Raw genomic sequence first — 24855 nt, 5'->3', positions numbered from 1 at the left:
GTCTCTGAATAGCTGCAATTTTGACTGAATCATCAGTCAAATTTAATTGCAATTTTTGGTTGAATAAGCAAGAGTAAACTACATGCAAATAATGCATCCTATGATTTCCACATCCACTGGGAGAGTCCCAGTGTTTCACATATTTTCACCCTTCTGCTTCCTTGACTCTCTTCCTAATATAGGTTATTTTTCTACGGGATCATTTTGTAATCAGCTGGTAATTATCTTACCAACTTCTGCTTTCATGATTTTGGAACACCTTACCCTCAGTGGGTGAACTGGTAACCCAGTTAATGTCCGGGAAAAAGATCTCATCAACTTGCATGAATCTGTAAACTCTATGGATTTCTGATATATAATGTAAGAGAGAGAACAGAGGAGGGGAAGTAAAAATTATGCTTTGTTACTTGCTTATTTTGGAGAACGCCTCAGCTGCCAATGAAAGAAAGGCTACCCCTTACCTGGAAAAGTCTCTTTTTTAGCAGAAGACCCAAAATTACAGTAATTGCTATCGCACCATCCAGACACCCCTTTTTTTCTGAATGCAAATGAGCGTTGGCAGTGTGGTGTGGATGCCTTGTCTACCACCCCGGTGTGACTAAGGACTGAATCAGGCCACAAATCCAGTCACTTGATCCAAGGTGCTGCCTATATAGGGCACCCATATCTGACTTCCCCAAAGCCTTTCCACAAACTGACCTACAATTTTTCCACTTCAGCTACCTTGAGAAGTTCTGCTCCTGTTCAGAGGTGACAGACAGCCTTACACCTTAGAAAAGCTGCTCATCTTGGCAGCCCCTTGTTGATAACCATCGTCTTCTTGTTGCAGATGTTCACGTGGAGCCCCACAAGAAGCAGCTCCACGTGACGCTGGCCTACCACTTCCAAACCAGCCACCTGCCCACGCTGGAGAAGCTGGCGCAGAACATCGACGTCAAGCTGGGCTGCGACTGGGTCGCTGCGATATTCTCCCGAGACATACGCTTCGTTAACCACGAGGTACGGTTCTTAGAGTTTGTTTCGGTCCAAAAAGAAAAAAAAAAAAAAGAGGATCTAGCAGAACTGCAGGCTGTTCTAGCTGCATTTGTGGCTCAACAGTGCTCACAGGCTGTGAGCTGAATGAGGAGCTGTGCTGAGCACAGATACGCAGCACAGACTACACAGACATTAAAGAATTTCCATCGGTCCACAAGAACATAGATCTCCCACATCCCACCAGTCAGCTGGACCAACAGAGCATCTCGCCTTTTTTGCTTTACTCATGCCATCTAGACTTGCTTTCCCCCCCGCCCCAAATCATTTCTCGCAGGAACGATTTCCTGCTGGATTAATTCGTTCTAACAACGACCCTCCTTTAGCTCGATGTAAATTGCCCCGATCTCTCCAGAGCCAGGCCAGTGTATCTTAACCTGAACCCTAGCCATCAATCACAGCATTTGGTTTCATCGTTCAAGAAACCTTTATCTTCATGGCCTAAATACTTCAAGTACTCACGGATTCTACAGCTGCAGTGCCTAAGTCTCTTACCACAGTTTTCTCAGTATTGTTTTCCAACACAATATATGGAAAGAAAAAAAAAAGTTCTGTAAATTGGGACCTTGGGCACAGAGAAACCACGTGTGAGATTTGTCCCACCTCCCTATAAATACCCCCAAGTAGACATCTAAACCTGAGCCAGTCACCCGAGGCTCCCTTCGCAGTCAGTGCGGACAAACAGGCACCTCCACAAGAGCGTCATCTGTCCCATCTGAGATGTCTATCTGGGGATGAGATGAATCAACTCCTGGAGGAGGAAACCTCCAGAAGCTGCCTGCTCAGGCTCTGGTGGCTACCTACACTCCTAAGGCTGGGGTGATTAATCCCACCAACATGCACAGTCCAGAATTAGACAAAGGAAACCTGTGGCAAAGTGGGAAACAATGATTTTAGCCCAGCACACGATACACCGTGGAGGAAACAAACTGCCAAAGCTTCTGGAGAGCTGAAGTCTCTCGTGCACAGCTCTCTGACCCAGCCCAAGCCATATATCCACGCGTGACTGCCTCCTTTCCTGTCCAAGTGTCATCTTGTCCTGTGGAAGCTGCAAGTGGTCAGCACCGCCCCTGATCACGCAGGGAGCTGCTGATGAGAACCAGCTCACAGCTTCGCATATCGAACTCCAGGCAGGCGCGTGTGAGAGTTTGGGCCCTGCGGTATCACGTGACGGCGACTAGTTTCCATCTTCCTTTCAAGATACCACAAATATCTAGAAGGATTGGTGAGCAAACGGTCTGACACCACCAGCAGATCAGAGCTGCTCACCAGATCACGGTTTGTCTTTGCATGACACCGTTGCAGAAGTTAGACAGGCCCAGGGACAGTAACGTGTTTGTCCTCCTTTTAACCGAGACACTGCTGCAGCCATTTCCAGGGAAAGTCACTGACAGACATTTAATACGTGTGCATTCCTCACGCCCTAGCGAGGAGAGGATTACAGAATTACATTCGCTGAGCTTTGCCCCACCTTTTAACTTTTTCACGTTAGGAAATACAAAGAAAAGCAGGCGGCCACGTCTCAGTACTTCTCACACCTGTGAACACGCAGTTCAGGAGCAGCATGTCACACATTCAGACCTGCTGTCCCCCTGACCGGCTCTGCCTCGACTTCAAAAGCAGCAGCAATGACAGCTGCTCTTTTAGCATAAGTAGGTACAGCGACAGTGGCCACTGACCACGAGAACCATGTGAATTCCAGCTCACACTAAGGGTTCAGTTCCGTTTTTAACAGACCACTTTAAGCACACGGTCATGTTTCTGCTCCCTCTGAAAAGCCATCCCCTCCTTTCCCTTCTGGTTATCAAAGACATGGCTGGAATCAGAGGGAGGAAGGAGTCAATACCAAGAAAAGCTTTCCAACACCAAAGAGTGGGAAGCAGTAGGAATTCCCTCAAGGTAAAGCTTCCCTGGACAAAGCACGAAGTGATGCATTGTAAGGAGAGCTGTTTACACCGAGCACATGTTAAAGGTTTGGTACGGGAGCACTCCTGCCCCACTCTGCTGAAGATTCCCTGCCATTAACAACCCTTTCATTCATTTGTGCTTCTGTTTCTCCCCCAGACTCTGCAAGTGATCTATCCCTACACACCCCAGAATGATGATGAACTCGAGCTGGTCCCAGGGGATTTTATTTTCATGTCCCCAGTGGAACAAACCAGTACAAGTGAGGGCTGGATTTACGGCATTTCCCTTGCAACTGGCTGCTCTGGGCTGCTGCCTGAAAATTACATCACGAAGGCGGATGAATGTGGGACCTGGGTGTTTCATGGGTAGGTAAAGCCGCTCCGTTCAGTTTCTGTCACTGTAAAAAGGGGGCTCAGCAGCCGGGATCTCACCTGGGTAAGTGAAAAGTCTCCCAGGGCTGCTGAGAAGGTCACTTGGGGGAAACATTGGGCACACAAAGCCCCATCTCGTAAGCAAAGGAAGAGCAGACGCCAGCCGAATGCATGGGACTGGAGGATGATGTGATTTATTTAGCTAAGACATTACAGCAACTGTTACTCACAGGATCGCTGCTGCTGGTTACCAGAGCTGGAGCAGACGGCCACTGCAGAGCCACCGCTGCGTGGGCACCTCGGTGGTGGCAGTAGGATCAGGAAGGTTTAGATCCGAGCATTAATCTGGGAGGTGAGATGTGCTGTGTGTAATTCCAGGAGAAAAGGACTTGGGGTCAGCGAGGTTTCCGAGGATACTTAGCAAGACTTTCGGACGTGGTTAGTCGCCTGCCTGACACTGGCTTCAGTGAGAACCTCGTTTTGAACAAGGTTATGCCTTCTTACTTCTTGCTTTTGGTGGGAATTAGTTAAAGAGCAGTAAAAACCTGGTACTTGAGCTGTGGGTCTGGGCACTCCTGCAAGCCCCACAGGGCTGTCTGCATCCCAAAGCACCTAAAGCCATCTGGAGAACAGGGAGTATTTTGTATGCAGGAGCACAAGATGACAAGGGGAGCGGAGAGGCACGTTCCTGCCTGCTGGCCCCCTGGCAAACAGTGCACAGGTGCGCGGGTTTGGCTCTGGTCACACCAGCAAGTTACAAAGGGAGAGGAAGGAGACACAGAACCAAATGCAAATGGTTCGTATTTCGAATTTCAGCAGGCAAACATGACCTGTGGGAGGGTCTGTGTGCAGAAAGGGAAAGCATGATAACCCATGTCAGCACAACAAGACCCGACCTGATCCAGCAACTCTTCAAACCGAGGAAAATGCAGGAAACAAAAGAGCAAAGATGACGTGCAGTCTTTTTATTTTGTCTGTGACTCGTCAGGCTTCACACGTGTCCTGGTGAAGGGCAGATGGCAAGCAGACACGGGACAATTGCAGCTTTCAGGCTGGCCTCCAGATGTGGCTGCCACAACCACTGCCCTTCTACAAACCAGTCCTGGCTTAACCCCGAGCCCTACCCAACCCAGAAGACTGCCAGGCAGGGACAAGCATAGCGAGAGATCACTCGTTCGCCCCTCTTGGCACAACCATCTTTCTGCCTGCCCTTTGAGAAGTGGCCGCCACTAGTAAAGGGCTTTCATTCGGATGGTAGCCAAACAGAACAGACCTACCTGCCCTGTATCCATCACCAAACTTCAACTCATCTTCCATTCCACGCAAAGAAAAGACCTCCCATAACCAGGGCTTAAATAAATTAAAATCAAGACGCATGGACAAAGTCAATCAGCCAGTTTGTTTGAAGGCAGGACTTAATCCAGACCCTCCCCATCTGCAATCCAGCAAAATTGTCCTTTCTTCTCCTAAAATTTGCCAGCCAAAATAGCCTCAGGTCCACAAATACTGCAGCACCATGCTCTAGTGGATTTTACTTTTCTTCTAACAGTACCTGGAAGGGTTTTGAGGCCTAGAGACTTAGCATGGGAAAGAATTATTATTGCAGCAGCAACTGAAAGGAAAGCCAAATGTTTTGTACCTCCAGGACCGCTTTGTCTCCAGGCAAGCAAAGAAAGGAAATGCCCCTTCCCTGATTACCACTAAGGACTATAAATCAGGAACAGGAGCATGCAATATGGAGCATTTATCAAAAACGTTATTACATACCCGGAAACAGCCTCATTTTACACAGCAGCTTCCCGCGGGGAATATTAGGTTACAGAATGTCATTTGGTCAAAACAATAGAGCAAGCCAAGGACAACCTAAGCCCCACTGACGTCTAGGCCAAGGTATTCACAGCAGGATCCTCTGGGTAGGAGAAGAACGGGGCATGGGCACCTTCATTTCATAGATGTGAAGGAAAGCATGGCAGTACTCACCACGACTGCAGGGGAACTGCTGCGGTGGAGGAGATGGGATCCAGTTCACAGCCTTGGGACCGAGGATGCTGTGGCTGGTTTGTGCCGCCCCTGTGTACACAGCCACGTCCTGTTTCATCCCTGCAGAGGAAGAAAGAAAGAAAGAAAGAAGAGCCATTGAGCTTTCCCTCCTAGTCACAAGAGACTGCATTCTTCAAGTGAAAATCACGCATTATTGAGATCATCACTGAAACACAGCTCACTCCGGGCTGCAGCACCCTACTTATACCACGCAGGAGAAATGACAGGCAAAGTGCTATTCTGGGATGTTTGATCAAATCGTTCATATAGCAAAATAAGGTTGCCAGCACCTTACCGGCTTTTGAACATTTCTCCTGAAAAAGGTTTCCCTGTTGCACTACTCAGACGATGCAGAAGCTGAATCCTGGCCTCTGCAGGATGTGGTTTTATGGCTAATATCCCAGTGGTGCCTCAGGAGCTCTGCCCGGCACAGACCTTGCACTTCACAGAACAAAATGACATCCCTGCCCTGCAGTAAGGTCTCTACCTCGGCTGCAGACCAACAGGCTGCCATCACTAAGAGACAAGCCTGGCGAGCCATTTAACAGGGCAGAAAGGGCTCTGCTTTCAGCAGCAGAGTCACTGCCCATGAAACCAGGTTGTGTCCTGAGAGACTCCAGGGCTGAATTCTTTCCCTGTCTTCTAAAATCGGAGTGGAATCACTTCTGTTCTGCAGACCCCAAGGGCTTTCCATACACCTAAAGAACTCCTCTCTGCTGGCTGTGGCACTTCCTGGTGTGCTTTCTTCTCGTGCCAGAGATTGGAGCTGCTAGGGACAATGAGGGGAAACATTCGGTCTCTGATCAGTGCTATTGGTTGGAAAATAATGGAAGACAAATTGCTTTAGTGTCCCACACAATACAACCCAGATCCTAAGTCTGGGTAACCCCTTCCTGCCATCCCTGCAGGAAGGGCGACGTTAAGGCATCCAGCAGTGCTTTCAGGTCCAGCTTTAGCTATGAGGTTATGCAAAAAGATCAGCTGGTTTCTTTTTCCCTTTTTTTTTTTCCCATGATAAGAAAGCTTCAGAAAGCAAAAAGCATGAACCAAAGATGCTCATTTGGAAAGCTGGACTTGTTTGCTCTAATCTTAGGATCTGAGAGTCAGTGACACATCATGGCTGCTCTGCTGCTGGTTCTGAGTCCTGCAAGAGAAAAACAGCCTTTCTGAAGCCAGCACTAGACCCTCCTTTGGGGTGAAGCTGGCTAGATTTGTACCAATGACACTAGATCTGTTCTGACTGAGCCTAGGAGGGGACCTTGCCATAAGTATGTTAGAAACAAAATGGTTTTTCCCATGTGTGATATCAAGCTGGAAATATTCTCCCGGTAGCAGCAGAAGCTACTGGTGGGTTGAAGCTACTGGAAATGAATCTGAATTACAGATCCAGTCTGTATAGTATATATATATATTTATATATAGATATACACCTTCAAACCTCCCCAGCAAACCGTTGAATATTTTCTAAGCTGCTTTCCATGCCTGTGAATTAGTGGGCTACCAAGTCAAAAGAAATTCTCCACCCTCGGCACACGGAGCCCAGAGGAAGTGGGAAGCCCAGCGAAGGTACACACATTGACTTGCCCCACAGAAGCCACGAAAACCAAGCACACAATACCATGGGTCTCTTGCATATGCATTTAAAGGCATACGGCTGAAGGAAAGATGCTATCTTTGTATCTGCGGACCCAGCGCTACCCAAAAGCTAAAACTTGCGATGATTCCCTGCGCTGTTTTTCCATTACCAGCAAAGCCAGAAATAGTCACCTCCTCCACCCCCAAGTGGCTAGAAGCACTATAGATATTACACAGCAGGCTATTTCAGCTCCCCGAGAGAGGCCAAAGCTGTTCCTTGCCCCTTTAATAAGCCTGAGAAATCAGGCTTGGCACAAGGAGCAGGGGGAGGAAAAAGAGCCCCAATTTTTCAAGCTGTATTTGTGCCTCAGGAGGTTTTTCCCCACTTTGTCTCCTTCCCGTTCTGCAACAACGGCAGGTTCGCTTTCCCTGGGGACCCCTCTCCCCCAGGCAGCAACGAGTGGCAAGGCAGAGGGGTCTTCTCTGACCTCCGAGGACTGCGGACTGGCACCGCTGTGCCACCACAGAGCCCCTCTCTCCATCCTCTGCTCCAGCCCCTCCGCTCTTCAAAGGGCCTTTCCTGGCTGGGAGGACGCTGCCTCCAGGACACGGCGTGTTGCTGAGAGCCGGGAAGGCCAGGCGCCTCCCTTGCCCCATGCAGAAGACAGAAGATGTTGTTGTCGTCTGTTTGCCAAGCGGGGGAACCACGAGCCTTTGGGAAAAGCTCCCGAACAATGACCTAGCCTGAGAAGATGACTAAGCTGAAAGAGCTTCAGCGGTTCCTGTTTTCCAGCAGCATCAAGGAGATACCACTGAAGTCAGGCCGGTGGCTCTCCTCCGGGCACAGCAAGATCGTGTGCCTTTGCCTCATCACCATTTGCAGTGAATCCTAGCATCTATAAATAGATAGCCCAGCGTCCATGGCCTTTTGGTAAGGGCTTAGAGAGAAAGTAAGTCTCAGAAATTGTGCAGCAGCTCCTCAGGGTAAAGGGAAGACAGGTAGCCAAACAGATCCTTAATATTCGCTAAGCCAGTGTCCTTGAAAGACCGTCACGTGGAGAAAGGAGAAAAGGGCTGAGACAGAAGGGGGCTGGAAGCGGCAATGCGGAAATAAAGACAAAGAGCTCAGGCTCAGGATCCGCTTTGTACACTAACAACGACGGGAAGAAATTCAGATCCTTCTCACGCAGAGATATTCGAGTTTCCAGGTCGGGGAGGATGCATCTCCGCGCAGCTGGTCGCACGCGCGCTCCAGGCTGACCACTTCACACAGGGATAAAGGTCTGGTTGTGCTCCCTGCGCAGGGCTGAGCTGCCCTGGGCTTGGCACACGCTCATGCACTCGCACAGCTTCTGCATCGGGGTTGGCCTTATCCTGCCAGCTGGAAGCGTGGTCCGAGTGCGGCTCTGCCCGCAATCTATCAGATGGAGAGGCTCCAAGGAGGAGGGTTAGACGTGATTTCTCACCCCAGCACCTGGTAGTATTTCCCTCAGCTTATCCACAAAGAGCTCTTGCCTGCATTTAACTCCTCTTCAAGACCTACCGCCCCTGTTACACCTCGGAGCTGTACCCTGCGTAACCCGCAGGGACTTGCTGCCCTGACCCCGTTGTTCTGCCTGCAGCTGGGCAGCGAGCTCCTGGAGAGGACCCCTTCCTTGGAGCAAGCTCAGCTCTTGTTGGGAACTCGCCATGAATAAAACAAACACATTTATAAGAATCTCCAACCTCAGAGGTTCAGGTCTGGAAGAGTACAGGGGGCTGGAGAGGTTGTCTGCTGCCAGGGGGCTGTGCCCACAGAGGCTGCGGCGGGGCTGCTGCTCCTCGCTGTTGGATGGGGACCAGCAGCGCTGTCCCAGCAGGGCTGGCACCCGCCTCCTGCTCCCCCGTGCAGCATCACCACCTGACTGAATAGCCTCATGGACCTCAGTCTCATCCTTGCACCCAAATTCCACCAGATAAGGGACCGACAAAAATGCAGACGACCTATTTTTGTTCCTTTGGTAGAGGCATGGGTGTTATTTTAACAGCTAGGAGAAACCCCTCAGAGTTTTTACCCTAACTAGGTGCTAGTCAGGAAGCAACTTGTGACATTTTTAAGGCCCTGAAAAGTGCTAGCAAAGGCAACTATTTCTGTCAAAGCCAATGACCACATACATTAACTGACAATGGTTTTTTTAATGACTAAGCAAATGTAGCCCATACGATGTATGTGAATCAGCAGAGGGTCACTGCAGCTTCTGTACTGCCTGTCAGTTTACTCCCCAGGGTCTTGGGCAAAGTCCTTGAATGTCTGGGCATGAGAGCTTTGCTCAGAGAGCATCACGAGATAAGCATCTTGAAGGGGAACGGGATCTATAATGTCCCTCCGGCTCCATTTAACAGGAAGCACTGGGGAGAACAAATTCCCACTGTAGACGGGAAATGGAATAGACAGCACTGAAAAATGCAGAACCCACCACCCAGACTGAACGTGCCACGTCCCTACAAGGCAACACGGGCTATTTTGTGTGCTGGAACCCTGAGAAGTGCCCAGCACGACAGGCAGGGCTGTGCTCCAGCCTTCCACGGTATCTCCCAGGCAGTGAAGCGCAGGCATTTTCCTTCCTGCTCCCAGCCAAAACAGGAGATGCCGTTCAGCTGGTAGCCAGTGATTCCACATGCTGATTCTCTCTACCCCACAGCCCGTATCTTGCAAGTACAGAAAGGGATGTTCCAGTTTTATTTAACATTGGAAATGGCCCCCAAAAAGCAATCCAGTAGCTCGGCAAATTATTGTGTGTATTTCACATTCGTATCACAGCAAGCCCACAGCCAGTGGCCAGACCAAACCCTGCTGTACCAAGCACTCCACAAATATAAAAAGCAAGGGCGAGTGAAAACTCTCTGTAGTTTCCAAACTTTGGTCCACAAGAGCACAGTAAGTAACGGGCAGCAGGTCCCCAGGTGATGTTAGCGAGATGGGAGGAAGGCCTCGGCACTTTCCAGGAGAGCAGTAGAGGACTGAGCCTCATGGACCAGCGCATGGGGACTGTTCTGAGAAACTGTTTCTAAGGAAATCGAGACCGTGTTTGTCTCTTCACGTGTGTACATCACATAGCAAGGTGCTCTCTAGGCAGAACTAAAATAATAATACGAACAAAAATAATTATCACCTGTTCCTGCAGACTACAGAAATGGCCTTGCTCCAGTCTGAGGGCACAAAGCATTCCCACAGCCAACATCTTTCTGGTTTTGGCAGGTCCTACTCGATTCTGAATACTACATCTTCCCCGTCCCTTCAAGCTTTCAGCGACGGAGCTCTGGAGAGAAGGCAGCAGGAAGACCAGGGGCCTGGGGACACGGGGCCACTCACTATCATCTGCCAGAACGTGCAGGTAGGGACCCACACGCGCACACAAATCACACACACTTTTCATGGCAAGCCTCCAGCAACTGTTTTTTTCCCCAACAACTTATCCTCGTCTCCTTTCGCTGCCTGCCTTGGAAGTTTCAGCTCACAGTTCTCTACAGGCGTTTGAACGGTGCAGTAAACCACAAGCACAGAAGACATCGCCGTCCCTAAAGCTGCTCTTCGCAGGGAGCGGCAGGGCCCCATCCTCTGCTTGTTTTAGCAGTTTTATAACAGCCTAAATACCAACTTCAGAAGAGTTTCCTGTACCCGCATCTGCACTAGGCTAGAGCAAGAGCTGTCTGGCCCTGAGTGCTGTTAGTGAACCAAACCTCAGAAAAATACTTGCACTTTCATGCAGGTCAAACATCCTGTCATTTTTCTTCCAGCCGCTGAGAATAAGCAGTCAGCCAGGGCCTCAGAAGCGCTGCCTTTTCGTCTGCAGACACGGGGAGAGAATGGATGTAGTTTTTGGGAAGTACTGGTTGTCACAGTGCTTTGATGCCAAAGGTGAGTCAGCTCCTGTGGGTCTCTCAGGCTGCAGGTTTAGAGAAAGGAAAGAGAGCGGCAAGTGCCCAGGGCAAAGCCCGGATGGGAGCCGTGGTTTCCTGACCCCAAGTGGTGCTTCGAGTGTTAGAGCACTGCGCTGGTAGGGCTGCGCCAGAAGCAGCAAGAAAAGCCTGGGAGTACATTCTGTGTTTGCTGATATTTGGGAAAGTGTTGCAAGAAAGGATTCTATTAAAATAGTCCCACCAAAGGGCACTTTCATGTGGAAATGAAGTCATGATGTTGATAGTCAGTGTCCAGTGCTAACCCCAGTGCGACCAGGAAAAGCTTCCTTTGTACGACTGGTTCTCAGTCCTAAATGAGAACAGCACCACTACGGGTAGGGTTCAGAAAGCCTTTCAGGGCATAATTTGGAGATTGCAAGCCGATAATGAGACTATAAACAAGTCCTGAAGGCTGAATCTGGCATAAGCCCCAACATACATACATGCTTGAGTTACAGACTACAACTACAACTATACAACTATAATTTCAGGCTCTGTTGGTTTTAGATCTGACTGGAAATCTATCAACAAAGTCTTTTTCTATTTGAGAAACACCAATTTCTTGTAGCCAAAATTCTTGGAAAAGGGGATGATTTTACAACTACCTTCTATCCAAATTACATCTGAAGAGCTCTGATGTTTGTGCCTCCTGTAAAAGCATAAAATTAGGGGTTTCATTTGGTGTGGGATGGAAATTAATTTGCTTCTGGCGATTAAAGACCTGTCCTAAAGCTAGCTTTAAAGCGTAAGTAACATTCCCTGCTGATTTTGACCTGATACATCTGCTTAACTTAATTTCATCAGATTCTTGATAGCTCTGCAAGGGAAAAACTGCTCGACAGCCCGTGGCTGTAAATACGCAGATGTTGTGGTGACAGAGGGTGGAAAGAGGCGTGATGCTCTCTGCCTCTCTCTGATCTAATAATTCCAGCAACTGCTTCTGACCTCTCCCTCGCAGGAAGGTATATGCGTAGTAACCTGAATATGCCTCACAGCTTACCTCAAAGAAGCGGCGGTTTCAGGGATTATGAAAAAGACGCGCCAATCACCGTGCTGGGCTGTATGCAGGCAAGGCTTGTAGGTAAGTTGTCCCCAGCAGACAGGAGTTTGCCCAGGACACTTTGCTCTCTTCCTCCCACACACCCAGCCAAAGAAAGAGAAAGTGCAAGGCGGAAAAAATGAATCAGGAGCCCCGAACTAACGGGATTTAGGTGTTTCAAGAACATCTGCAAAGTCCCTTCAACTTCCCTGGCAAGTCCCCTCTTTCAAAGAAAACCTTGTCTCATTCAGATTCAGCTGCTGCAGCTGAAGAAAAGACAAAGCACGAGATCTAGGCCGTGCTATAAAATCACGGCCATGAGCACTACGATCGCAGAGCATTCGTCACTGCCCTGTACATGGGCTGCACTGGAAATGCTGCTACCAATGCCGCTGAGAAATGCAGCACTGAACGTGAGGGTCACCCCATGCAGAATATCCACTTTCCTTGATTATGACAATCTGAATTTTGATCTGCAGTTCACTAAGTCAATGGACTTTTAGCAGCCTCTCTGGCTTCATGCTGGCAAAAACACAGTCCAAATTATTTCCAGTGTGCCCCCAACTCCCCCATCCTTGTCCCCGACTCCTGAGCCTGTTGGTTGGTGTCTAGAGAGAAAATCATTCAGTAGTGAAGGAGCAGATATTGAGCACTGGGATTAAAGAAGCCCCTCAAAGGACATGAGCTTCAGAGAGCAGCACTTAGCATTTTCCCAAATTCAAATCCTTCACGTTGGTCACATTCAAACTGGGGCAGCTAAAATTACACTCGCTTTTTAAACAAAAATAAATCACCGTGCGGCGCCGCAGGACGATCGCTCTCCGGGCCGTGTGGCATCAGGGTTGGCACCACGCACGGAACAGAAGGCGAATCTGGGAGCCATCACAGCACACTTTGCTGCTATCATTACGTGGGGCCGAGCACGCGGCCGCGTACGTGACCCAGGCGCCACCAAGCTGCCCGCGCTGCTGCGGCGTGCCAGCCGTCTGCAGGCACCCGCTCCCGCTGCAGCACCACGGACTTGACCTTGACGGCTGCTGGAAGCGTAATTCCTCCTCCGACCAAAGCAAATGAGCAGCATCCCCATGCCGGGAGGCTGCTGCACGCGCCGCTCTTTCTAAATCGCCCCACTTCTCTCAAGAGATTTCGAGCTCATTCTGACATGGTTAGAGCCATCGTTAAACCTGTGAAGTCGAGGTTAATAACCCCTTCTCGCTCCCACCTTTGTGCCCTGCCTCTTCAAATAGAACAAAAACATAACTCTTCCTGCAAGTCCGTGCAATGCTCAGCAGAGTCCCGTTCTCATCTGGCTCCCTTAGGCTTTGCAAGAATATTAATAACCCAAATAGTGGAGTTGATTCTTATCTCATTTTCAGTGATCTTCCACCTGTGTAATGAAATGGTAATTTATACCAGCAAAGAATCGAGCCAATTGGATTAAGTTGGGTTTGAATTAAGTTGAATCATTCTGATTTATGACTTATAGATGAAATTAAATGAAATTCAAGCTCTCTACTATTTTTCTCAGTGCGCTGTTTGCTTTTTGGCTAAATGTAAGAGGACAAAGTGAGCAAAAGCTGCTGCGCTTTCTTTGCATACCGGTTAAGTACGCAGATGCACGTGGAGCAACATGCAGAAAAACGTGTCCCAGTTCCACAGCTGTGCACGCCACAGCAATAAAATACGATGGGTACACTCATTTCCTAAAACACGAGCGGTGCAGCTGGGAAGCTTCTTTAGCTCCTTGCGGGGTGGCAGATACCTGCACCCTGCTGTTACGGTGCCATTTGTCTGTTTTTATTCACGGGTGTTAAAAACTTGCTTGCAGGTGAAGCCTTGCTAGAAACTAATACCATTGTAGACTACATCTACAGCTCCCCGTCCCTACGCTGTGTACAGACAGCACACAACATCTTGAAAGGTAAGAACCCATCAAGCAGGAAAGGCTGCATTCTTCTCACTTTCTGGGAAAAAACACTGCCAACCAGATAAAAGGCAGCCTGGCACGGGGGAACGCAAGCAAATGGTAATTCAGGGGGAGGATTATTTCCATGGGAGTGCACTTCGTGTTAGAACAACGCCACCTGCAAGGAGCCCTTTTCTTATTGCATGGTGTGACAAGCGTGTAGGGAAGTGGTGTGCTGGAAGCGGTTTGCTGGCCCCGTCGCCAGCTGTGGGTCCGGGTTGGGGTTTGCCTGCCCTGCAGAAACCAGAGGTGTGCAGGGGACACGTCCAGCTCCGTGCTCCTGCGGCTGCTCGATGCTGCATGCTACCTGGTGTGAGAGTAATGCTCTGCACAAACTGGGAATGGTGATGGGACATCAGATCTCCTGGCATTGGAAACAGTCAGAAAAAAGCTCCAAAACGCGGTCGCACCTAGGTTACTGCATGGAGTTACCGCCCAGAGGTTTGCATGCCTCTGTGCATCGTATGCCAAGTGCATGTATCAACTGCTTCCTCTTCTCATAGCTACTGCTTAGGAAGAAAAAAATAATTTATAATCAAACTTAAGTATTAAAGCTGCAAAGTCTCACCTCCCCCAGGTGCTTTCACTGATATCTGGTCTGTTTTCTCCCTTTTCCAGGTATGCAACAAGAGAACAACCTGAAAATTCGAATAGAGCCGGGCTTGTTTGAATGGACCAAGTGGGTCTCTGGGAACACACTACCTGCTTGGATACCCCCCATGGACTTAGCTGCAGCTACTCTAAGCGTTGATACAACCTACAGGTAGCAGAAAGGGGGGTGAGGGGGTCATGGATTGCTTTGGGAATTTGTTTATCCATTTTATCCATTGCGGATACATGGATACATAGCCATTTATCCATTGTGGGTACATGGATATTTGGGATTTGGTTTTCAAGAGTAACACTCTGCTGAATTTGTAAATTTAAGCAGTGACTGGAAGAGCTGCTGAAGCTCCCAAAATTGGCTTAAAGCAGGCTGGAGGCTGCTCTATTGAGCATGACCTGAGAATGGCTTATTATAAACCAAATTCCCCAGGGCACTGGCAAGGTGCAGCTTATTGCTGATGATGGAGGCCCTTGTTCCAGCCCTCCTTCCTTCCTGTGCACCTTTCACATGCCCAGGAAATCCTCCCAGTTTGTTTGTTTGGGGCTTTTTCGCTCTTTTCCTAACACTTAGGAGTTTTACGAACCCGTGTAAGGCTGTGCAGCCTTACTTGACCTGGAGTCTGGAGGAAACAACAGAATTAGTTTTGCTGACTCAGTTCACTGACCATCGTGTTTATGGACTGAAATCACATCATGGGTTCGGTAATGCCTGCCCTGCCCTTCCCCAGGGGAAAAAGCTTGTCTGTCTGTCTGCCCTGTTTAGCGTGGTGAGGGATCTTAGCTGTACATTTTGCAACATCCTGGGGAGCATGTTTACATCTGCCAGGAATGCAGGGTCTCCTGAATCATCAAAATTCAGAGATTTGCTATCAAGGAGGCGAACATAAAAGATTCATCACTTCTCAGCGATTATTTCTATTTTCTGCTTAAAAAACATTTGAATGGTGAATGGATAAATACCACCGATCTCTCCTCGTGTCTTCCTCAGGGAAATATACAGATTATTTGCTCAGCTCCAGCGGCCCGGTGCTCGGCAGCTCTGCCGGTCAGCCCTGCGGCTGCCGGATCAGTGCTGGTGCCTGGTGGGGTGCCACATCCTCAGCTCGCTCTGCCACGCTGCCCTCAGCCCAGCACACCCATTTTACATTTTTTACCGTAAACCGCACCGAAAAAGGCTAAATAAAACCCAGCAGAAATTGTCATGTGGTAAAGGACAGACAGGATGGTCTATTCGGGCTTCCTACTCTCAAATTTATGATTCACTTCTGCAAGCCAGGCTTGAAGAGCTCCCAAAAAGAAGGAAACTCCCCAAAGGTCACACGCTTCCAATCCTCCACCACCAAAACATCTGTATCGCTACGACTTCTCGCAGAGACCAGCCCTTTCTATTTTGGCACGAGCCTGATCGCAGGCTGAGCAGTCTTGGATGAAAACAAAACCTTTATAGCGCACGCAGAGCGCACACACACGGGACTTCCACCGAAATGGGCTTGGTGACAAACATTTTGTGTCTCGGCTTTTGTGGTTTGTGATATCACCAGAAACGCTGGTGTTTCCCGTAGGCCCAGCACACCCGGCTGTTTAAGAACACTTAAGTGAAGCAAGCAGCTGAAACGTTAAAAAAAACCTGATTTTTTTCATACCTAATTATACCATAAAGCCTCTTGAGTTACATCCTTCTGGTCTGCAGCTGAAATTCCAGCACAAGGGTATCTAAATAGAGGTCCTCACGCTGTGTTTGTCCCTGAAAGGCTCTCATGTGGCTCAGGCTCAGCAGAGCAGCTGGACCAGGAGCGCGGCTGCTCCAGAAAGCACGTGCCTGCCGGGAGGGCTGCAAGGAATATTCTCAGCCTGCTTGTGTGTGGTCGGCTGGTTTGATGGGGGATTAGGAGACATCCTCCTGGTGCTCTCACCTCCTGTCACACGGGTGATTCCTGTGCACGTCAGGTCACTGAACGGAGGGAAAAGCTGGGTCTTTTCCTTGCACCACAGCAGGAAAACACAGCTTTCTGCTTCCTATCCTGTGCCCTGCGCACATCAGCCTGCTTCAGCTGGAACGATTGGCCGGGGCCCCATCGGGCAATTCACTTAAATGCCCTGGCCCAGGAGGAGGCCAGCTAATTCCAGGCATTTCCCAGCAATGCAGCTTTACAGACGGCCAAAGCAGCAGCCTGCCCCTGCCCTTCAGCATTGAAGCACACGAGCATTGAGGACAGCCAGCATCTGCCTTCTGCAGGCACTGCAGCTCTCCTGAAGCAGCCACGGGTGTTGCTGCCCACCCTCCGACCAGGCTGCAAGCCCTGGCAGAGCAGTGCATTTTGTTCTCCTGCCCTTCACGCACTTTATTTGGGTGGATGAGCCCTGAAGTCTATTGATCAAGGGACGTGTAAATGTAAAGTGGTGTTGCCATCGCTGCATGGCATTGCAAAAGTAACACGTTTGTAATCAGCATGTTACAGGCTGCCTCCTCTGAGCTGTCCACATGAGAGGAAGCATTTTCTTAATTTCCCCGCTAATCAAAAATACCTTAATGGAAGACAGGTAAACATCTCAGTCTGGAAGTTTAAAAATCCCCATGGTGGTCCTGACACTGAGCTCTGGGGATCTGGGAAATTAGAAGAGTTAAAGACACACATACGCTCAGAGGAATCATCACTTGCACTTACAACTTCACCTCTTCTCCTAATTTACCATTCTTGTTTTTCTGCTCACAGACCTCATATTCCCGTCAGCAAGTTGGTGGTTTCTGAATCTTATGATACGTACATAAGTAGAAGCTACCAAGTAACAAAAGAAATCATCAGTGAATGTAAAGGCAAAGGTAAGTGCTGCAGAGGGGATGAGAACAAAGACAGGCTCCCTGGGATGTGAACGCTGATACTCCTCTTCGGGGAGGTGAAACCCCACAACCAAATCTCCCATCCCCTCTCCCAGAGGGGTTGGAAACGCCAGGTTAAACTGTGGGTGTCAGAGCTGAGTTTAGATAGGCTCAGCCTACAGGAAAGCTCCTTCAGCTTCAGTAGCAGAAGTATTTTACAGACCCCCAGACAATGCAAACAGTCTTTTTCCAGGGAATAAATAAGCTATTTGCACCCTGCTGTCTGTTACCAGGATCAGATGGGGCATCTTCCACCCCCGATCTGTGCTACCCTTCTGCAGTATATAACCCACGAAGACTGCAGAACATTTCTCCAAATGCAACACCGAAATAAAAAAATCTCTAGCTTCTATTTTGCATTCACAGCACGGGAACAGGATGTTCCAAAATTCTGGGGATCTCATTAACTTCATTTCGCTGATCCGTTTCCAAATTCTAAACCTTTTATTTTAATAGTTTGCACACAAGCCTTGATAGCACCGTGCGATGTTGGGTGTAAAGGATCTTGGAAATGGAAATCTAAAGCAATTGGGATGAAAAAGCAGCAACCGAGACTAAAGTGCTTGTTTTAATCAGAATTAATTTTTAAATAGAAGAAAAGCATTTTTTCACAAGACAGGTGGAATCTCACTGGAATTCCTGTCTTCCTCAGAAAGCCATTTTAAAAATAAGTAGCACAGAACTAATCAATCCTGAAAACTGAGAAATGCTCTAAATAAGTCATTAAATCACGCCTTTTCCCATATTCACGTAATTTAATGAGCTTTTATATAATAAACTGAACCTGTTTTGAACATTTTAAAAGGTCAGCTGGATCTTGGGCACCCGTCCCTAAAGCTGGCTTCATCTCCCACCTCAGCCTGCATTTCTCACTGTATTTCAGGAAATAACATCCTGATAGTGGCACACGCGTCCTCCCTGGAGGCTTGTACCTGCCAGCTCCAAGGGCTCTCGCCGCAGAACTCCAAGGACTTTGTACAGATGGTCCGAAAGGTAATTACCAGCAAGGGGTAAAGCTCACTGGCTTTAAAAAGAGAGAAGAAATTTGCAATCTGCTTAACCAGGCAGAGGACACTTTGTTCCTCTCGACTGATCGTTCAGCCCGTTACTGGGTTTCACGCACTTCAGAAGTCACGAGAGGAAAGCGGATTAGTTAAAGAGGCTTATCTTAACGTGTCGCTTCTGTAACAGATAGCAGGGGATGCGATGCTCACCTACAGCTGCCACGCAGTGCCACTGCTATGAGCCTCCAGGCTGTACAGGAACACCCCGAGTGCCATCCAGTTCTAAAACCACCCCAACCAGGGCACTTCTCCTTACTACAGCCCTTCCCTTTCTTGTTCCACTCTAAACAGCTGTTAACGGGCAGGAAAAAGGCCTGAAAATGATAATGGGGTCTTCTGCCCTCATTCCTTTACCCCAGCCCTGCATAAGGAGTTGGCTTTGGCCCCTGCCAGCCTTGCAGACGCTCTCTGGGATATTCACAGCTGATCTGAGCACCCCTGAGCCACAGTATCATCCATATTTCCCCTTCATAGCTGCGCTGGCCTTTGGGGTTTGAGTCCACGCCAGCCAACATAACACCTTTGGGTTGAACTGATCATATTTAAGCTACCTTACAAAACCATTACCCGTCTTCCCCAGTGTTTTACACGTACAATGCTGCATGAAATCTGGCTGTCACACCAGAATCCTACAATCATCTCCTACAAACGGGCTTTGGGGAGAGGGAGAGAGAGACAAGAGTCTCTCTTTAGGAGCACAAGAGCTCCTTGTGCAGCTCAATCCCTGCTTATTGCCTTTATTTCCTTATCTCTCCGCACAGATTCCCTACTTGGGGTTTTGTTCATGTGAAGAACTCGGAGATACAGGTGTTTGGCAGCTTACAGACCCCCCCATCCTCCCCCTCACACACGGACCAACTGGAGGCTTTAACTGGAGAGAAACCTTACTACAGGAATAGGCAAAGCCACGCAAGCAAGGAGAACCCACGGCCTTTCTAAGCGTCGGAGAATGTCTCTTCGTTCTTGTGTTTATTGACAGTGGAGAAGTAGTCCTACTACGTTACGTGGATCACACAAACAGCTCTTCTAGCATATCTCTTACACGGCCAGAGTCACGCAAAAATTCTCATATACAACCAGGCAAATACAAAAGGGACTGATTGGGAGGAAAAATATTAAAATATAGATCGAAACTCTTGCACTGCAGGGAATCTCTGTTTAGTGAGTTGCTCGGGTAAATTTTCCCACCTTGAATGGAGCTCTGTTAACACCAGTAACACTTACTGCCTTCTGCACCCTGTTAGTAACAGCTAGCACTGCGTGAAAGGCGAGCATTCAGGATGTGTTTGGGTTTTTTTCATGGCTATTTTTTGCAAAGCATTAGCAGGCTTGCTCAGGACCACGTGTTGACACCCTCCTCGCTCACAACCCCCAAGTTCTCAGCACCGTTCACAAAGCCTACCACCACCAGCTGGAAACGAGAGGTCAGCATCGCCTCTGCAGGCAGCATCAGATTGTTCCTCTCCTCTCTGTCTGCCCTGGGTTAGGTGTTTGCATACTGTGGATGCAAAGACTGACACTGATCTGCAGCAGAAGAAAAATCTGAATTTCACATCACTTACAGATGAAGCTTGCACGTCAAAAGACAGCGCCATCGTGAACAAAGACTGGGAGCTGTTGCTCTTAAGTGGAGATGAAATAAGCCTATTCCAATCAAACCTGGAGGATTTAGAAAGGCTGTTTTGTTTTTTATTCCCCTTTTATTTAAATTATTGAAATCCACTCTTGCACGCAGACCCAGCCTAAAGCGTCTGTGTCATTTATACCCCCTGAAAAAGGGGTTTTGCCTGTTCTACTGAGTTCTTGTGCTGGTCATTTACACGGTGGTGGTTTTCTGTTCCTCATGAGATTTTCTGTCAGCCCTGATAAGGTTCTGCAGCAGGCAGCTTTCTTAAGTGGGTAACGCTGAAGTCAAAAAGGCGGCACTGAAATTCGGCCTAGGCTGCATGCTTGCCTTCCTTTCGTTTACTCCTAAGTGCCATCTGTCGTAAAAACAAAGCAGAGCTGAAACAACAGTACACTGAAATTTAGGAGCAGCGTGCTTTGTCCTATCGAGATGCTATTTATCCAGGGGGGAAGGGTTAGTTTTTGGGGATAAGGGCTTCCCTCTGGACCTAAAATCTGTGAAATCACAGGACGTGCTGTGGCAGGCAGAGCAGTAGGCCCCTTAGTGCAACAGCCTGCTCCTGCAAGACGCCAATACCGGCTGCGTCAGAGGAGAACACAAAATACCCCACAGAGGGGAGTTTATAGGACGAACTGGCTTCAGAGCAGGTTTCTCTTAGACAGTATTACCTTAAGTCTTCTGCCCTGAATCAAAAATTTCCTGCAGACATTTGCATGGCTAAGTTTGAGGAGGTACTCAAAAATGTGTATAAATGAGATAAAAGAGGATTTGGGCATACTCCTTTCTTGGTTTGGAGCATAATTCTGAATATCCCCAAAAATAACAGCAAAGGCAGTCCAGAAAAGATTCTGGCATCTTAGAGTTCCCCTCTTCTGTCCACGTTTCCTTCTGCAGCAAGCATTAGTATCTTTATTTAAAATGTGTGTATGGCACAGAGGTTTATAGCCAGCTTTGACAAAGGCCTATTATTCACAGAAAGATCAAAGTTTGATTTTGGGTGAGTTTCTTTTACCCCATCGAGCCTTTGGCAGGACTGGCCTTACCTTCAGTTGGTTAAGATGTGGCTGCACGTTCAGTAGACAGAACAAGTAAGGAGCCATAAACTGCAACCCCTCGTTCCTAAATAAGGTCAAACCCCCTGCAGCTGTGCTGTAAGATACCTTAACAGGTTGTAGCCCAGCTCTGTCGCTGCTTTAACGAGTTGATCTTGAGCTTGCCAGGGCAAGTATAGCAAATGCTGTACAGATTTTGAGTTGGCAGAGAGCTCATCCTGTGCAATACGGTCACGATCCGTACCAGTAGTCCGTTACTTACACATTTATGACTATGTAATGCTCAGTAGGCCACTCATAAGCGCATTATGATTCCAGGGATGTATTCTAAAAAGTCAGGGAGATAACTTAGGAGATGACAGAAAGAAACTGCTCCGGTGCAGTTACGCTGCTGTCACTTTAGTTCTTAAACTATAATTTAAGCTATTCTTGGCTGTGTTCAGACATTGTGAAGAGCGTTTCTGGCTTGTTTTCCTCCATGCTTACTCACTGCAAATTTGCAAAAAGTTTATTTAAAACTAAATAGGTGACAACCACACAAAAACTAATTTGGTTACCGATACACATGCGATTCTGTGGATGGTGTTTTGTTTCATGCTACAGGTCAGCAAGATGTGAGTTGGGATGCCAAATATCACCTATACAAAACAGTGCAGGCTACTTAGGTCCTACTACAGTTAAGCCACATTACAAAGAATTTATTTTGACAGAAGCACGAAACAGAGAGGGAACAAAACCTGAATGCACAATTTGAATATTGTACTAGCTGATCTTTGCGTATAATGAGTAATACAGAAAAAAAAAGTGTTCTGTTTTAGAAGGTAGAATATGTTAAAATACTCTCTTCTTAAAAATATATATTTTTGGATGCTTGGGAAAGTATTTTGACAATTGTAGTCTTATGTGTCATTAGATTTTTCAGGTGTCAAAAGTCTCAGAAAGAAATTTTTATTTTCTTCCAGCATTTGGATTTCTCGTAGGTGTTTTGTGTTAAGTGTTCTCATGTTGCTAAGGCTTACTGGGGGGAAAAAGTAACAAAGATGTTCCTTTTCAATTTTTAATTAAGATGTTAAGAATACAAAACAGTTGCTGCTTCACTTCCACTCCACTGCTGCTCATTAATGTATATTTAACATCGCTTCAGCGTTTTGTCCCAGAAAAATGTTGGACTTGATCTGCCTGAAATGGGTGCAAGTGTTCTCCTTGCCAGCACTGTGGGCTGCACTGGATCCTAAGAACTCAATTAGGGTGTAGAAGGGAAACAGCAGTTCCTAGATTTTCCCTCTTTTCCCAATTCAGGAATAAAGCTGAAAACCTGCCAAGAATAAACTGTTCTTCCAATATTTCCATAGACTGTAACTTAAAGGTTGGGCTAGAAAAATAAATGAATAAAGCTCCAGCACATCAATTGCTGATGGGAGGATGGCACTCAGCAGCCAGAGGGGCAGAACTGGCATATTTTAAACAAGCTCAGATTTGACCAAGTCTTTGCAAAGGGCCTGTACCCCTGGCCTTGATATCTCCCTGTGCTGAAGTGGCTGGGAGGAGACCGCAGCATGCCCCAACCCTGCTGACTTGAGCTCTGCTCGTGGATACTTTCTAGCTTAATACAGATCCCAGGTCTAAAGTTCCATGAATTCACCCTATATTTTGTGCAGTGGTAGCTACAGCCAAATGCTTAAATAGTCTGAGCACAGGGCCAGGTTCCCAGCAAGTGTAAATTGAGCCTGTATACTCAGATCAGAGCTTTGCCTCTCTACATGAACTGAGGATGCAGGTCATCACTTGAGGGGAAAAAAATATTTCCCTTTTCACTCAGTCTGAACAGTGTTGGAAAGAACAGTCAGCTGATGTTAAAAGCCTCCTTTTCTCCTCTGTTGTTAGCTTCTAGTGTCAACGTTACTATGAAAGTGATAACTTACATCACCAGATAAGCAGTTGTTTAAATAATTCTGCAGGAATTGTTCTTCATGAAGGCAGCAAGAGATAATTCTGCAAAACAAAGAGGCTACAAGAGATGCTAGAATGCAACTGCCCAGCATATTATTTTGTATCCACAGCCCTGAGTCCCCGGGGTAACAATATCTTAAGGACTTTGGCATCGTAATCGCTCCCTGTGTACTCACTGCAGCTCTTGGGGAGAAGAGGCCAGAGGATGGGGAAGGGGCTGCCTGGGACACTGCGACACGCTCAGCCTTCCCACTTAGCTGCTGCACTGGGACCAAGGGGTTGGAGACTTCTCCCTCTGGGTCCTCAAGAACACCTGACCCAGAGGCCAGGGACACAAACAGGAAGATTTCTCCTGATTTCCCTAGGCTTGGGATGAAGCCCCACAAAGCCTGGTCCTACCACAGGCTGCCCCCCCCCCACCTGCCTTTGACTTCACAAGGAATAGAGGGGAGTCCTACATCATTTTGGGATTGAGCCCTCCCAGTCCTGATTTGAGCAATGCATGAGAGCGGGATGAGAGTCTGATTATATTCACGCTCATTTCAAAATGAGTGATGCTAAATAGTTGAGTTAGGCCATAATTAGATAAATGTCATTAAAACCCAGAGCTGGAAATTTGTTTGCAATGCTTCACAACTTAAAGTACGTTGAAATTCCGTAAGAAAACTATTGTTTAGAAAGGAAAGTTTAATAGTTAAACCACAGAAGTGCTTAAATATAGGGGAAAGTATTTGAACTTCAAAATAGGTGAGAAGAGATGGTGGGAGCAAACATGCTTAAAACAGTGAATGAATGAAAAAAATTAAGCATGATTGGTCGCATCACTCTAAATTGCTATTTAGTTCTCACCACTTCCCCAAATACTCATTCCCTGGGGAATATTCATGAACCATACACAAAACAACAAAATACACAGCCAGTTCCTTTCTATTTCTTCCTATTGAAATGTATTTTCTGAAGTTTCTCTCTGTGGTCAGTTCTTAAAACTTGATGTTATCAGTGCATACTTTTTTTTCCATTTTAAACCTATTGTATCATTCTGTTTATTATGTTTTTTAGTGTGAGCAGATTGTATTTATTTGAGAAAAATGTTTGCTGTTTAAAAAACAATAATTGTATTGCCAAAAATAGCTGTAATTACCTGTGACATCTGTATTTTTTTTTATTTTGAGGGGTTGGTTGTTTTTAATCTCAACTTCAAGTGCTAACAACTGTTAAAACAACCATTGCATTTTAATTTGCTTATTACATTAAATGGATTTCTCTGAAGTCAGACAAAAATGCCTCGTAGGAGATTTAATAAAGATGTCATGCTCCCACGCCTGGCCCTTCCTATTTAAGTTTTCCTCTCACGTGTGTTGGACTTCGCTGGGGTGAAGCATCAAGGAGAAGGGAACTCGAGTCATTTTCCTCCCTTCACTAAAGATGAAGTTCATTTATTTGACAGCAGATGGCACAAAACCCCCTCAAGTCTTGGTTTCCTCCTGCAGCACAGGGACAGGGTTCTTCCTTTGGGCTGGAGGCAGATGGCTTCAGCGTCATCTCTCCTGCTTCATGGCTTTTCCCCAAAAGTTATTTTATTGTCAGGTTCAGATACGTGGCACTAGAAACACCACTTTTAAACAAAATAATTATCTGCCTTTACAATACACATCCTCTTCCTTGATCTGGATTTTTTAATCCAGTAATTTTTAAATCAGCTAGGGAGACTCTTTCCTTTCAAACCAACTAATTACAGTAAATTTTATGGCCTACAGCTGTTTTCTGGTAAAACTGATTATATCATGATTAACATAAAAGCCATATAT

The 24855-nt window shown here is 47.3% G+C and overlaps 1 protein-coding gene across 3 annotated transcripts in view; it reads left to right on the top strand.

Annotated features, from left to right (window-relative positions):
* UBASH3B (ubiquitin associated and SH3 domain containing B) overlaps window positions 1-24366 on the top strand; it is a 72610-nt gene extending 48244 nt beyond the window's left edge. For all 3 annotated transcript variants that reach the window (XM_035555915.1, XM_035555916.1, XM_050715094.1), the window contains exons 5-14: window positions 830-999; window positions 3097-3305; window positions 10165-10300; window positions 10704-10824; window positions 11824-11946; window positions 13733-13825; window positions 14489-14633; window positions 17191-17297; window positions 18238-18347; window positions 19180-24366. In XM_035555915.1, coding sequence (XP_035411808.1) covers window positions 830-999; window positions 3097-3305; window positions 10165-10300; window positions 10704-10824; window positions 11824-11946; window positions 13733-13825; window positions 14489-14633; window positions 17191-17297; window positions 18238-18347; window positions 19180-19317 — 1352 coding nt within the window. In that variant the 3' untranslated portion in view covers window positions 19318-24366. The remainder of the gene's footprint in view (window positions 1-829; window positions 1000-3096; window positions 3306-10164; window positions 10301-10703; window positions 10825-11823; window positions 11947-13732; window positions 13826-14488; window positions 14634-17190; window positions 17298-18237; window positions 18348-19179) is intronic.
* Window positions 24367-24855: the final 489 nt, after the last annotated feature.

This window comes from Cygnus atratus, chromosome 22 (assembly GCF_013377495.2).
Source record: "Cygnus atratus isolate AKBS03 ecotype Queensland, Australia chromosome 22, CAtr_DNAZoo_HiC_assembly, whole genome shotgun sequence".
Classification (NCBI taxonomy): Eukaryota; Metazoa; Chordata; class Aves; order Anseriformes; family Anatidae; genus Cygnus; species Cygnus atratus.
The sequence above is the reverse complement of the archived record's forward strand: the minus strand, read 5'-3'. Positions and strand labels throughout refer to the sequence as shown.